Here is a 16,221-nt window from a genome sequence, read left to right on the forward strand (position 1 = left end):
AGGAACTAAAAAGCCTCTTGGTGAAAGTGAAAGAGGACAGTGAAAAAGTTGGCTTAGTGCTCAACATTCAGAAAACTAAGATCATGGAATCTGGCCCTATCACTTCATGGGAAATAGATGGGGAAACAGTGGAAACAGTGTCAGAATGTTTTTGGGCTCCAAAATCACTGCAGATGGTGATTGCAGCCATGAAATTAAAAGATGCTTACTCCTTGGAAGGAAAGTTACGAGCAACCTAGAAAGCAGAGACAGTACTTTGCCAACAAAGGTCTGTCTAGTCAAGGCTATGGTTTTTCCAGTAGTCATGTACGGATGTGAGTTGGACTGTGAAGAAAGCTGAGCGCCAAAGAATTGATGCTTTTGAACTGTGGTGTTGGAGAAGACTCCTGAGAGTCCCTTGGACTGCAAGGAGACCAACCAGTCTATTCTAAAGGAGATCAGTCCTGGATGTTCATTGGAAGGACTGTTGCTAAAGCTGAAACTCCAATACTTTGGCCACCTCATGCAAAGAGTTGACTCATTGGAAAAGACTCTGATGCTGGGAGGGATTGGGGGCAGGAGGAGAAGGGGATGACAGAGGATGAGATGGCTGGATGGCATCACTGACTCCATGACATGAGTTTGAGTGAACTCCAGGAGTTGGTGATGGACAGGGAGGTCTGGCATGGTGCAACTTATGGGGTTGCAAAGAGTTGGACACGACTAAGCGACTGAACTGAACTGAACTGAATAGTTACATAAAAAAGAAACCCTCCATCCCTTCTCAGCCTTTTGGCTAAGATCAAGTGTAAAAAGAAACCCTCCAGATAGTTAATGGATCACTCTCCTTCCCATCTTAATTCATATGATGCCCTTCTGGGGAGCTTCCCCAACCACCTGATTGAAAACTGCACCGTGTTACTCCCTACTTTATTCTGGCCATCATCTACGTCACCTTTTGACGTAACACATTTTATTTCCTGTCATTGTGTGTCTTCCTTCACTAGCATGCTCCCCCAAGGGCAGGCAATTTTATTTTTTTCACTGTTATAGCCCCAGGACCTACAACAATGCCGGACACACAGCAGACACTCACTAGATATCCGTTAGAGTAATGAATAAAAACATATTTGTTTTAAAAAAGAAGCTTTGTAAGCTTTAATAAGAAGCCAGTGAGGTTCAGTTTAAAATTAACATTAAAAAGATGTTACATCTTTTAATGCAATGTTAGCCCTTTATTACAGGGACCTAATAAAGGAGCTGCTTGGAGCTGTGAAAAGCTATGAACCCTCCTCTTCCTTCTGCCCACTCCCTCCCCAAATCCAACATAATTTCAAGATATTCTGAGACATCCCTGAAGTCTGTCTATAAATTTCTAAAAGGGTCCACTGACCCCAGGGCAAGAGCACCTGATTTAAAGTGTCATCTGGCTTGGAATCATGATTTCTCCTGATTCTAGTGATTCAAGGAACATATGTGACTCAAATATCAGTCTTTCCCCCTTCCATTAGCCAGTTAAATGTTAAAGGGATTCCTTCTACAGAGGACTCACTGGTTAGTGAGGGTAAGCATCATGTTTGCAGCTGAGGACCTGATAAACACCAAGATGAAAGCTGAAAATGGAGATTAATCCAGAGATTTCAAACAGTACAGGTGTTTATAGAGCATAACCCAAATATCTGGTAAAGTGATTTTTTTGCTTATCCACTGAAAGTCTGGAATCACAGTCTCAGAAAGATAGAAAGAATAGGATCTATTCCACACAGAATATACATTTTTAATTTTATTGTTTAAAAAGCAAAATAACTGGGAATACACACATTTACCCAAGTGAAGTTTTACATTAAATAGAAATCAAACACTTTGTAATAAAGGCCATCCAGCTAAAAACCAAATATGAGATCAGTAAAACGAGAATGATGTGACTTTGTGTTTTATTTCAATGGGCAGCCTTCATTCAGCGTCTCCACAAAAACTAGGCTAGGTCTCAATGGGCAGCAGTCACAGTTATTAGGCAAGTAAATACACCACCACTTCCGTCCGTGCCTTCCTTTATTTCTTTATGTCTTCAGTCTCATCTGGCTCCTTCTCTTGATGCTCTCTTTCCCACCTCATTTCTTTTAACTCTTGTCTGTATTTCCGTTCAATGAACCGCTTCTGATGGGCCATCTGGGGAAAGTTATCTGACACAAGGAGATATATTTTACACTTAATAAAGGAGAGCTACCAGTGCACAGGATGATGCAAACTAAACACAACACACACACAAACAAACATGTATTTCACAGGAATATAGAGTTGCACTTTGTAAGGCAAGAGAAAAAAAAAATTGCTCATTTTCTTCTCTTTTTCTTTTATCATTCAGGAACACAATGGAAGTCTAAATCAGCACCTGGTTCTGGATTTCAATGTCTGATATGAACTCAACCATAAAAGGCACCGGAATACACAGTTGTTAAAACATAGCATGTGACTGCAGCATGTTTCCAGCTAGGTATTTTAACACAGTTCTCCCCGCAACAAGTGATTTTTAGGGAGAGATTAAAGGCTATAGCAAAAATGAGTTGTATATTTTTACAAAGCTTAAACTCAAAACTTCAAACAAATAACAATATTATCACATCATTATTTGCCAACAATTTTCCTCTTTCTGAACAGAGGAAAAAGATCAGATGGACAAAAGGACGAGGCCACAAGTTAAGTCACCGTTTCTGATAATTCAACCTGTGAAGTTTACTCAAGAGACCCAAAGCTTATGAGCAATAGCAACCCAAGTACTGCACTTTCATTTGGTGAAAGGACATGTCACTCAGTAGCACAGTTGAGGCTATATTTAGTTTGATATTTGACCCTGTTCAAGGGTGTTGACAGGGTGGAAATCTTGATTAAGATGTAAAAATTTTACAATTCAGTTGTTATTTGTGATATGTAATGAGTACAGCAATGGAGTAAGAAACCAAATATGGAACACAAAAGAGTCATCTTATACACTTATTCGACACACACTTCAACAGCACACATCACAAAGGGATGCATGAACAAATGAGAGTGACACGAGCTGTCTGGGAACTGGGTGCAGGTCTGTTAAACACAAGAGGGACTACTTCATATTTAAAAATTAACATATGTATTCCTAGGGCTTCTCTGGTGGCTCAGAGGTTAAAGCGTCTGCCTGCAACACGGGAGACCAGAGTTCAGTCCCTGGGTCGGGAAGATCTCCTGGAGAAGGAAATGGCAACTCACTCCAGTACTCTTGCCTGGAGAATCCCATGGACGGAGGAGTCTGGTGGGCTACAGTCCACGGGGTCGCAAAGAGTCGGACACGACTGAGCGATTTCACATTCATATATATTCCTACGGCTGATTCATCTTGAGTATGGCAGAAACCAACACAATATTGCAAAGCAATTGTCCTCCAATTAAAAACAGATAAATTTTTAAGAAAAGTAAATTTTTAAAAAGTAAAAGAGAATCAGAGAGGATGGCATATTTGAGAGAGTGCTTGATTTTGTTATGGATGAAGCATAATAAATGTATACAGTATATTCCCAAACCCTCCTTCCTTTTAACACTGTGTCCCATCTTCGCTCCCGACAGGTGGAAGACAGGGAGCCACAGGGTGGTGGGAAAAGAATATGAAAGGCAAGTAAGGGCCTAAGAGTCAGTGATTGATTTTAAGCAAAAGAGAAACATAATGGCATCTGAATTTTAGAAATAAAATAGCAGTAAGGTCCTATTCTCTAAGTATATTAAATTGATTCCTTATGTACTGTATGAAACACAGGTTTCAAATATTAAGAGCATAATCCCACCACTCAGATATAACCACAGATAAGCTTTTAGAATATATCCTTATAATAAGCCCTTTCCTATGAAGTAAATTTATACCTGACACACATATACACAATGTAAATGTGCACATATATGAATTAGACACACAACCACTTAAAATCATTCCCTGCCCAACTTACACTGGCAGAGTAGAGCTATAAGCACACTTTGATGGATACACTTTTTTCACTTATTCTAGTAGTATAAGCATTTTCCCATATTATTACTCTTCAAAAATATTTTGATATTACAACATTTGGACAAAGCTAAGGTTGGCAGACTCCTGTCTATAGGACAAATCTAATCCTCTACCTGTTTTGGTAAATACAGTTTTACTGGAACACAGACACTAGCCATCTGTATTCTACCTGAGTCTATGGGCCACAACATCAGAGCTGTGTAATTGAGATAAGAGTATTTACTATCCGGTCCTTTACAGAAAATGTTCGTCAACCTCTGGGATAATTTATCTAAACATTTCTCTATGTTCAAACACACAGTTTGAAGGACTGATTGATTTTTTCCACTATTATAAATCAACCTGTCACAATCATCATGGTTATGGAAACTTTCACTCATAATGCCAACTGTTTTCTTAGGTTTGACTTCTAGAAAGGAAATCTCTAGGTCAAAGGGTACGGACATCATTCAGGACCCGACGCATACCATCAAACTGCTTTCCTGCACTTTAAACTTTTACCTCCCACCAGTTCAGACATATAGGCCAGTCTTAGAATCAGCCATCTCTCCAAGTACTGTTTTATGGCTGAAAGCAAACAAATGAAAACTCCAAAGATTACCTTTAATAATCTTATAGGTGGAAAAATGGAGTCTCATTTTTATTACCATATGTGACTGTAATAAAATAAATAATAAAATCTATATATATATAATGGATTTTAAAAGCTCCTCAACAGAGTCAACAAAGCTCTTAGTGAAGATTCCATGGACTTGGGAGCCGGAGAACACCAACTTCTATCCCCAGGACTCCCCTCCCCTTGGCCCCCAAGCTCTCATCTGCAGATTTCCGCGTGGCTACTTGGCCCTCCTGCCTTTCTTGGAATTTGTCCCAGGCTGAGCATCCAGAGCCTGCTCCCTTCCAGCTTCCCACACGCTGCTCTCGCCCACGCTGAGCTGGCCGCTGAAGCCTGATGGAACTGCACTGTCGGGTTCTGCCCACAGGTTTTGCTGGGCGGCACGATATACCTCAGCAGACAACTTCCTTGCACTTAAGCCTTCAATTTGCAGAAGACTCTGCAGTTCCCTACAGGGTCAATTATGTAATTTAAGTGTCTTCAACCCAGCTATCCTACCCTTGGGAATCCATCCCCCGGAACTAAAAGCACCAATATAGAGACTTTTAGTATCAACAGTGATAAAAAGAGAGAAACAGTATCCGCCAAAAATTTTAAAAGCTGAATAAAATATGGCATATCCACAGCGTGAAATATGATGCAGCCCTTAAGAAAGAATGAATTGGAGCCACTATGACCTGGAGGGCTGCCCGTGATGTATTATCTAGCAAGAAAAGATGGATGCAGAGAAGTACGTAAATATCCCACTTTAATTAAACAGTGGCCAAACGCCAAAAAGAAAAAAACCTTCACAGGTTTAAGATTTTAGAACTATAGAGAAACATATAGAATGAAATATCCTAAGTCACTCACATGGGTTACCTGTGCTGAGAGTGGGACTCTATGCAAAATAGGAAAATGAAAATCAAAAAGCATTTGGGAATACTTTTTTTTAAAATTATAAGCCTATTTTATACGTATCTTACATTATACTACACTCTGTGCGGAGAATAATTATGAAGAAAAGAAGATCACATTTTATCAGTACTTACCGTTTTTCTACTTTCCCATTTTCTATCCATAAAACACTCATTACATTATGAACATATAATTATAGAAAAAGAGACAGGCTTACATTTTTCAAGTGCATCCATTGCTGCTCCCATTTCTGCTTGCTGAATACTATTAAAGAAAATGAAGACAAGGTACACTTTAAAGATTTTTTCCCCCAAAACACAAAATATGGCTCCAATTTATGCAGGCTAGTTTTCATGTTTGGTGCATACAATTTTATCTGATTATTTCTACTGTCACATACTGAATTGCACAGATAGGAATATACACAAGGGCATGCAGAAATGTCATCTATCTGTACAAAGCCTGTTTAAGTTATTCGTTCCACACTTTCAACACTGGAATAAAACGCCTTCCACTTATATTAGGTCTGAAGTACTTCTTACTTAAATTTGAACATCCTCAGTGTAAAGTTTAAGAGGCAAAGAGTAAAAAAATACACATACAGACAGACTTCAAATCACTTCTCAGTTTAAGATATAAATTGGAAGGTTCAAAGAAAGGTGATAACATATGAGATTCTTTTTACCTGAAGATGTGAGCATTTCCACAAAGCTCAAGTGAATAGTAATAAGAGATCAAGTGTCTAACGGCTGTGTCATGCACGGCATGTTTCATAAAATGCTTGCAGCAGTGAACAGACCTTACCTGTGTGCGCTCCTGCTAATGTGGTTTTCTCTAGGCAGCCAAAGACCTTTATGCAATGGCATTCCCACTGCTCAAGGCCAATTCTCAAGTCTGCGGCTGAGTTTGGTGGGGATATTAAGCCTTGAGAGTCACTTTGCTACTACCCTTGAACACTCTATACTCTTAAGTTCAAAAAGACAGGCTGCAGAGTTTGGAAATACCAAGCAGATATTAATACTTCTCAGACACACAGGATGTTCATTTGAAGAAACTTGAAGTATCATCCTCTCATACCTTGGTCCTTTCCCACAGCCAATTCTTTCTCCCTTGAAGTAGACAGCCACAGTGTAGGTCCTCGCATGGGATGGCCCCACTGTCTGCAGAGTCCTGAAAGGAAAAGGAAAGAGCAGTAATTATGTAAAGTGCTACTTAACTGTTACTGCTCATACATAACTCCACGAAAAATCATGTGACTTACTGCTGAGAGAGAGGAAGGCAAAAATAACAAGAAAATTAAAGGAGTACAGTTTTGATTTGCTAATATGACAAATACAGACAGTTTTGAAGTAGGAAATTTTTCAAATTCTATAGTGAATTTTTTTTTTGTGTGTGTATATATATCTTCAAACCATTATGAACAGTATCTGAAGGCAAACAGTAAAGTATAAAATATTTTTAAATAATTTCAAAGTGTTATTCCAAGTATTATAAAATTAAAGTTAGCCACTTCAGTCTGTTCATTGTATTTCAGTGCTAATCACACAGCTAAAAATCACAAATATTTGGGTAATACACTGCAAGCCCGTCGGAATAGCATCACATCCTTTATGGATTCTTTCTAATGAAAAATCAGAGATCATTTCAAAGGTATGTTATAATCGGAGTACACAACACAATTGCCAAAAAACAAAACACCAGGCACTCTGGATATTAATGACAGGGTGCAGATTTCAAGTGTGGTAAAACTGATAACTTCATGGAAAAGGGAAATTAAAAGTAGCCAGCAAAGATAATGGGATGAACACAGTAATCCTGAAAAAAAAAAACTATGTAAAACAACCCTATCATCTTGATAAAAAAGAACAAGCTCGTCGCATGCTTTCATGGGGGGATTTATGAGAAGGGGGCAGTCATTTCCTTTGTCTGTACTCACTGGGATGAAAGTACACAGACGGCTTCTTAAAGGTAGCGCTTATTATAGTAATCATGCCTGCACTATGAGAAGTTTATCACCCTCATTTTATTTATTGAACTTTAATTATCACTTTGATGAGGAGATACTTTGAGCCTTTCACATAGTACAGTCTGGATGTTCATTATGCTTATTAGACACATATTAAAGTGCTATTTCTAAACATTTGGGGTTTTTTCCCAATAAATAAAGGAAACATTGTTCAGCAGTGACAGCTTCTTGGGACAATTTATAGCAGCCTGCTGTGGGGTGACTCAACCTTTTCTTGGCCTCAGTTTTTCTTTTAGTGAAAAAGCCTATAACGTGTTGTGACTATTAAATAAAAACATAAAAAAGGATTTAAAATTCCCGGCTGCCACTCTGGTGTTTTCCCTTGAGTACTGTGAAGTCTGAGAAAGTCCACAGGAAGCGGGGGTGGGGGTGGTGAGGCTTTTATTTCATATGAAACACACAAATGTGTACACTTGTACACATGTGTGAACAGAGACAGGGGTAACCCAGTACTAAAGGTAGATATTTAAACATCCTTAAAAACATATATCCAGACCATACCTTGGGAGGCCACCCACTTATTTTGATAATCCCTCCCTTTTATAATTCCTCTTTGAAACCAGCTTCTGAAACCACCTTCTGAGTGTCTCAAGCTAATTACTCAACTTCAGAGTCAAACCTCCCGTTCTCATCAAAACCGGCGTTATGTGTGTAGCAACCTACATTTCCTTTGAATGACTTTTGGCTGCTCCTCAAAGGATAAAGATGTGTCACTAAAGATATTCAAATGTACACAGCAGCTTTTGGTACACATCCTGGAAAGAAAAGTTCCAAATATTTGAATAGCACAGCCGTGGTGAAGAACTGCCCGGCTTCCTACAGTGACTGCCTGTCAGGCGATTGGGACAGATGCCAGCAGGGCTTCAGAAAGAGCAACACCCAAGTACAGTTACAAATAAACAAGCACAGGCTGCCTAGTCTAGGTGTGCGGGCAGCATGGGTTATAAGAAATAAGAAGACAAACATAAGAACGTATATAAAACCAACTTAACCCAAATTTCTCTTATCTTGATCTCATCTTTCTCCCAGGGAGCAGTTCACCGTATTTTAGAGATGGAGAAAGCACAGACAATCAAATGTGACCCACTTACTTAGAGCACAAAGACTGAGAGGCCCAGAGGGTTTCAGTGCTGGGCCTAGTCAGAGTCACGAAGTCTCCCCCCAGGGCTCTCATCACCACTGCCGCTCAGCAGTTAGCTCTTCCTCCTGGCACACGGGGGTTATTCTAGGCTTCCTGGGTCTGACAGCCTGCGGGCAGCACGTACTCACTTGTACAGCGGAATGTCCGGTTCTTTTCCTTCTGTCCTAAGAGTCAGGCAGCACTGCTGAAGCTGGGATTTGGGGTCGTTCCAATCCTGATTCAAAATGAATTCCTGTAGCAAATCCCCCAAACAGTACTTAGTAAAGGATTCTGGAATCACCAAGCATAGAGCAAACAACTAATTTAAATTTTATATGAGCTTACTTTTAATCGTGGAAAGAAACAAACATTCATGAAAGTATGAACGTATTCCAAGTCTTTATCAATGTATAGCGCTGCAATAAATGCTGAAAAAGAGAAAGGGTAACATAAGCCCCGATGCACTGCCATTTACTAGAAAGAGTATGAGAGCGAGCCTTTTAAGAAACATTTTAATAAGGTTTTCACCTTCTAAGCCCTCTTTATTTTTTAGCATTACCATTTCATCTTGCTTCAGACAAGAACTACTCTTTATCACTAATATTAGAAACAGCAATAGAGATGTGTGATTAAGATGCAAAAACCACAAAGACCAAATTACATTTGTCTGAGGGCTAAATGAACAATTAGTTAGAACGATACACAATTCTGCTGTATATAGCAGGGGAAGAATGACATCAGGGAACGCAACCATGTTAAGATCAAACAAATCAAAATAAAACTTGAAGATCATACAAGGCCAGAACAAGCACATCCGAAGGCCTGCTATTCCTAACACCAATCTTGAGACCACCCATTGACAGGGGCTGTGTCACATTTCATGAACAGAAATGGGACCATCTATGGATTCGATCTGCCAAAATGGAGGAAAAATAAATACTAGGCTTAATGACAATATAACCAAATTTGTATTAATAAATGGTGACCCCAAAGACAACTTCATTATAAAGGTGATCTCAAACATGTAAGCAAATGGTGAGTTTTTTAAAGAAGGAGTTAAAAATAGCTTCTGTTGAGCAAAAACAAAGGCTACTGAGACTGATCACTCAACTTAATTTTTTTGTACTTTTAATGTTGTTACTTTTCTTTAATTGAAAAAGAGATTCTTTTAAGTTCCTTAGTCAGACTGCCTTTACACTTTGTAAATCAGCTGATTTGCATGGTAGACTTTAATATTTGTGTATAACTGCAGTTGTCAAAAATACCATAATATTAAATTTTAAAAAAAGGTTCCAAGGCCCAGTGAATGGCCCACTTACTTTAAAGTAGTATTAGAAACAATAAAATTGCGCTTATAATCCTTTAATTAGCTTAACAGGATTACTTATAATGCTACTAGACCATATCAGAAACTGTAAAAGATGACAATGTTGTCCATAGAGCTTTGAGTTCATTCACAATAGATAATAATTCTAGTATTCAGTGAACAAATTACCTTCTTTCCTCTATGCCCATATCTAAAGGTTGCTGGTGGCAAAAAAAACAGCTATGATTCACTATTACCGGTCTTCACATTCTGCTACTGTTTCACACAAAGAGATTTGATGGCTAAGCTTTAGGATGGAGGGGTGTGGGGGCGGGGGCATCAGTGAACACAGATGGTACATAAATCCATTATTCACATGTTTTAATTCCAAATTATTCTCTTTCAAACAAGCTTTGGAGAGAAGCATAAATCAAAATTAAAACAGAAGAGAAGTTTCTTTAGTCAGAATGTCATAACAATGAGAAGCGGCAGACTTTGAATCTGCAGGTTAAGAGAACAGCTTTCTCTGTAGGACTCACATTCCAAAAGGTCAGCCAAGGTCTTGGTTCTCAGGGCGACAGGTCTTTTGGTCTTGTCGTTGGTGATGGCGTATTCCTGCATGCCCAGTTCCTCCGCCACCTTGGCCTGAGTTCTGTTATTCACCAAAGAGCTTCGCAACAGCTGGCCAAACAGAATTGAGATACATTTAGAAACCGTTTCACTTCTGGTCTCTCTCTTGTTCCTGTGTTGGGTCCAATCAGCCTAGACCATCTCACTGACAGGGACAGCTAGGCAAGCAATGACTTATGTTTTCAACCACCACCCTCGGGGGGCAGTGACAAACTCGACGTGCTTCCAGCTTCTTAATAACTTCCTCTGCTCCTGAATTTTACCTAACTGACCTTTAAATAGTTCATTTAGTTGTTTAGTAGCAGGGAGCAGTCTTGAGGGAGAGGCCAGTACTATAGTAAAGGTCAAAGATTCCATTAAGTTTAATGTTACTAAAAGAAGGAACATTAAAACTAGTAAAAATCAACTTATTGAAGTATAATTTACATCCAACAAAATACACCCATTTTAAGTACAGTTAAATGAGTTCTGACAAGCTTCTACATTTCCATCACCCAAACAAGTGCCCTGGCCCCTTGGTGATCAATCAATCCAATCCATCTACCACCAGGCAAACTTGACTGCTTTCTGTCACTGTACACTAGTTTTAAAGGAGCACTCTTTAAAAGTCAAAAATAAACTTCATGTTGTACGGCACTGATGCTAATTTTGATAATACAGGATTTGTGGAAGTGATGCTTTGGTATTAATTAAAATATTTAAATTATTAATTTACATTGTTACTTTTGTTCTTTTAAAAAGATTTATACTATATATCCTGACTCACAGTTGTTCAAGCTGAGATCCTTTATTTTTAATCAAATTAATACATAATTTTCATATTTCAACTTCAGGAATGCCAAACAAAAATTTCTACTAGGAATTTCAGCCAGCTAGGAATCCTCTAAGGACTATCTAAGCAGTAGCATTAAACAGTGCGTGAAAACTGTACAATCAGTCCATAGTAGAGGTGCCCATAAAACAAGCGTGCCGTAGGAATTTAACAGTCACTGATCATTCACTAGGGGAAGGTGGGGAGGGAGGCAGGGGAAAGTGGATAGACACAGAGATGAGAACTCACCAAACAAAAGCTGAAAGTTATCATCCCCAATCTGTAAGATCTGGGGAAATAATGTACCTAAAACTTGAAGTTTTTCTTACAAAGATGAAACAAACCTGTGATCTAGTATAATTCCTGCTAAGGAATCCCTGATGCCAGGGCCAAGGCAGGAAGCAGCTGCGAGTGATGCTGGTATTATAGCCCCTGCCGTTCCACATCACACTTTGCTTATTAGATGCAAGTTTTATGCTCTGTGGCTCCATAGTGTCAACTGAGCTTATGAAAATCAAGATTTATTCTCAATGCCTGAGATTGCATCCTTGACAACAGATAAATAAGAAACAATATGTTCTTAATTTGTCTGACAATGATTCATGAAGCAGAAACACAACTTGATCTTCATAAGCCATGCTTGCTGTTGAGTTACAGACTCTTATTCTTTGCTTGTTTCTGTTCCTTTCCTCCGATCTCCCCCTAACTCTATCTTTTCTTCAACACAGTGTTTCATTAAAATTAATATCCACAGAGAAGTTCAAAATTAAAAAGGCCTAGCAAAATAACATTCCAAGAAGACAGGATCAGGGAATTCCCTGGTGGTCCAGCAGTTAAGACTCCGTGCGTTCACTGCAGTTGCCCCAAGTTCAATCCCTGGTCAGGGAACTAAGAAATCGCAATTTGCACGGCACGGCCAAAAACAATGCAACCAATAGGGTTGTGTGCCCACTAGTCTAAAACCTGAGCTGGAAAGGAGACATCTTTTTTAGTTTGGATTTATAGTGGGGGAGGTTCACACAGTAGAGGCTGCTGGAGAACAGGAGGGTTATTTTGAGAATATAGCTATGCTCAGCGAGCTGGGTTCTCAGTATATGCTTTTGGTGAAAGGAGAAAACTCTAATATGGGCTGTGTGTATGGAGATTTCATGCCTTAGAATCAACAAGCCTGATGTACACACATATGAGCACACAAATCATAACACATCGCTGATTACTGGGCCCAGCTGCTGCCTTCCGGCGTCAGGGCTCCTCATTCAGTGCCGCGCAGTGATGCTGTCAGTGAGGATGGAAACAGAAATGCTACCAGTCAGAAACACTACCAGTTTTATTTAAGATACACCCTGACGGGTCTTAAAGCACCAACCGGTGGCCAGCAGGAAGTGAGATCTTTCAGTTCTTGCCAAAATGTAGAGCCGGAACCAAAAGTCAGGGGTGGGGAGAAGGAAGATATAAATCATCCACACTTTTAGAGTCAGTTTACATTTAGAAGAAGAGATGAAAAGAGGTAAGGTCTTGCTCTTTACTCAAACAAGAAAGTCTGAAGAAGGCAGTTCTTTAAATGACATCCTCCATCCCTGGCCTTTGCTGAACTGTATTTCAGAATAAATCACGCTGTTTGCCAATGAGTGAGATCAGGAGGGGATCACAAGGCAAAAAGCTACCGAAATATGGCCGTTCAGAGCAATAGTTGTGGAGGCGGATGCTAGGCTAGGCCCCGCACTGCCAGCTGAAGATCCTGAGATGACCAACATCCCGTGGCTGCCCTCCGAGAGCTGCTCGTCTCCAAGGGAAGCTGCACACAAGGTGCCCAAGGTGAGAGCACGGGCCACAGCACACGCACACACTCCGCTCCAACCAGGTCTTCCAAAGAGGGGAACCTGACCCCAGAGCAGCAACATTTCAGAGGCTTGTTGATCTGGCTGTTGCATCAGAATCATTAGGTAGTTCTGACACACTGGTACTTAGGCCTCTTTCCAAGAGGCAAGGAATTAGAATTTCAGGACGTGTACATTTAAAAACATTTCAGGTAGGTGGACTCTGATGAATATTATAGAGTCAGAACTGAAAAGAATGAATCTGCCAGTGGCAGAAGAATGGGTGCTATGGTCTGAATGTTTGAGTTGCCCCCAAATTCAAATGCTGAAATCCTAAAGATGATGGTATCGGGAGGTGACTGAGTCATGAGGGTGGACCCCTCATGAATGGGATCTGCGCCCTTATAAAAGAAGCCCCATACTGATCTCTAGCCCCTTCCACCCTGTGAGGAGGGTACAGTGAGAAGTCTGTGAGCCAGAAGAGAGCCCTCACCTGACCATGCTGGCACCCTGACCTCAGACTCTAGATCTCCAGAACTGCGAGCAATAAATTTCCGCTGTTCATACGCCATCCTGTCTGTGGTACTTTGCTATAGCAGCTGGAATAGACTAAGACAGTATGAAAGGGTTTTCTAGCAAGAGGAAACAGCTCATTCAAGAGCAAGGAGCCATGATACAGAAAGATGACTACTGGGTGGAACTGGAAGAGAAATCTCAGCCTGGTGTGGAGGAGCTGATGCAGGTGAGTGAGGCTGCCTAGCCTCTAGGCAGCGAGAGCTGGCTGACCTCTGGGCAGAGAGAGTCTGGTAGGTGAGGTAAAGAAGTCTGTCTTTCCTGTAAGGGAAGAGGAATCCCAAAAGGTGTCAAATGGGAGCGGTGGCAAGGTAGTCTTCTGATTGTAGAAAGACTATTTTGGTAGGTGGGTTTGGATGGGGTAAGACACAAGGTTTGCAGATCCTGATGCTATAAACTACTATTTTACAAAGAAGGAAAATTTTAGTAGAAATCTAGAAATCAAACAGTAAGCATCCAAGTGAGCATGAGATACTTATTAGAATGTTTTGCAAACAGTGCCTTGAGTTAGATGTACTGGGTTGGCCAAAAAATTTGTTCAGGTTTTTCTGTAACAGCTTACAGAAAAACACGAATGAACTTTCTGGCCAACCCAATACTTGTAAAAAAGCTAATGATTTGGCGCCAAGCTGCCTAGGTGCAAACTGTGGCTCTACCACTTCCTCGCTAAGTGATCCTGTATAAGTTACTAAATCTCTCTGAGGCTCAGTTTCCACATCCATTAAACAGAGAAAACAGTACCTACCTCACAGGGATATAAGGAGAATTACAGTGAATGTGTATACAATCTAAGTACAATGACTGACACATAACAAACACACTGAAACACTAGCTGCTATTGTTTGGCACTGTCATTATCAGCCAAGACATGCTTAACTCTGGTTATGGGGAAAAGGTTATAGAAAGTTCTAGGAACTCTTTGGATTTGTTTTCAATGCAAATATTCTGGATACCTGTTCACTGTCTTCAAAGCTCTCCATTTTATTAAGTCTTATCTGTCCTTAACAACTTTTTTAAAAAACACTGCCTTATCCCCACCCACCAAAAAAAAAAAAAAAAAGATAAAATTTAATTTGCAATTACTGGGAAAAAAAAGGAAAACTGTACTAAGGGCTCACTATAAAGCTGAGAGGAAGACTGCTGAGTTCCTGAAGCAGTGGCAAGGATCAACAAATTGCAAATGCTGATTTTGAAGATCCAGGATGTTTCCTATTATCTCAACACAGCAGTCTTTCCAAATTCAAATTTTACTAAGAAAAAGGTTTACTGGTTTAAAATAAGCAAAGAAACACTCTGGCACTCTTCCTTCAACGTCTACTCACTCTTGATTCTAAAGAGAAAAACCACAGCTGTGGGACATGAGCTACCAAAGAGGGCCCCCTAGTGTAAACAGGAGAGTCTGACTAATTATCCTGAAGACTTTAATGTAAGGGCATGGGGTGAAAGACAAACGTGTTATTAAAAACGACAGTGATGTGCCTCACGGGTCTCTCATACCAAGAGTGGTGGCCAGATGGCCTCCGTTTCCCGTGAGAACTAAAGAAAAGGTAGGCAAATGCTTGCAGCCAGAGTGCAAGTCAGGGCCACACAGCCAGTTTACAACAGTGATGGAGAAGTTCTCAAATAGGAGCTGTGGAATCTGCCCCCTCAGAGATCCGTCGGCTCAGACACCTGTTCTCCTGATTCATGCCTTGTGCTGTCTGGAGGCAGCAGGGAAGGATTAGATCAAGGCTTCCCAAAGTTTATCTGTAACCCTCGCTTTCTCATTGTCCCGATCATTCCTCTGTTTCGTTTTGTTTTTCTTCTTTTTCTTTCTTTAATCTTTTGGCCACACCACAAGGCACAGGGGAGAATCTTACTTCCCCGACCAGGGATCGAACCTGTGCTGCCCTGCACTGGAAGCATGGAGTCTTAACCACTGGACCACCAGGGAAGTCCCCTCCAAATCATTCCTCTAAAAATAAAAATTTCAAGATACAAATGAACTTACCTACAAAACAGAAAACGACTCACAGACTTAGAGAACGAAATTATGAGTGCTGGGGAGCAGAATGGGAGAAGGAATAGTTAGGGAGTTTGGGATGGACATGTACACACTGCTGTATTTAAAATGGGTAATGGAAAGACCTATGGAAAGACCTACAGTAAGTCCTACTGTGCAGCACAGGGAACTCTGCTCAATGTTACGTGGCAGCCTGGATGGGAGGGGAGTTTGGGGAAGAATGGATACACATATATGTATGCCTGAGTCCCCTCAGTGTTCACCTGAAATTATCACAACATTGTTAATCAGCTATACTCCAATACAAAATAAAAAGTTAAAAAAAAAACTTAAAAAAATAAATAAAAACAAACATTTCTGCAAGTTCATCTTCTTGTGGATACTGACACTGGGCACAGTGCACACTGTAGCCAT

General features: G+C 40.2%; 1 protein-coding gene across 4 annotated transcripts in view; it reads right to left on the reverse strand.

Annotated features, from left to right (window-relative positions):
- Positions 1-1,749: 1,749 nt before the first annotated feature.
- DROSHA (drosha ribonuclease III) overlaps positions 1,750-16,221 on the reverse strand; it is a 120,100-nt gene continuing 105,628 nt past the window's right edge. For 2 of the 4 annotated variants that reach the window (XM_040262277.1, XM_040262274.1), the window contains 6 exons: positions 10,514-10,655; positions 9,014-9,096; positions 8,818-8,921; positions 6,600-6,692; positions 5,740-5,786; positions 1,750-2,162 (listed from right to left, as the gene is read on the reverse strand). In XM_040262277.1, the coding sequence (XP_040118211.1) occupies positions 2,032-2,162; positions 5,740-5,786; positions 6,600-6,692; positions 8,818-8,921; positions 9,014-9,096; positions 10,514-10,655 (600 nt within the window). In that variant the 3' untranslated portion in view covers positions 1,750-2,031. The remainder of the gene's footprint in view (positions 2,163-5,739; positions 5,787-6,599; positions 6,693-8,817; positions 8,922-9,013; positions 9,097-10,513; positions 10,656-16,221) is intronic. The other 2 variants (XM_040262275.1, XM_040262276.1) reach the window with 1 other exon arrangement.

This window comes from Oryx dammah, unplaced genomic scaffold (genome assembly GCF_014754425.2).
Source record: "Oryx dammah isolate SB20612 unplaced genomic scaffold, SCBI_Odam_1.1 HiC_scaffold_20, whole genome shotgun sequence".
NCBI classification, from domain to species: domain Eukaryota; kingdom Metazoa; phylum Chordata; class Mammalia; order Artiodactyla; family Bovidae; genus Oryx; species Oryx dammah.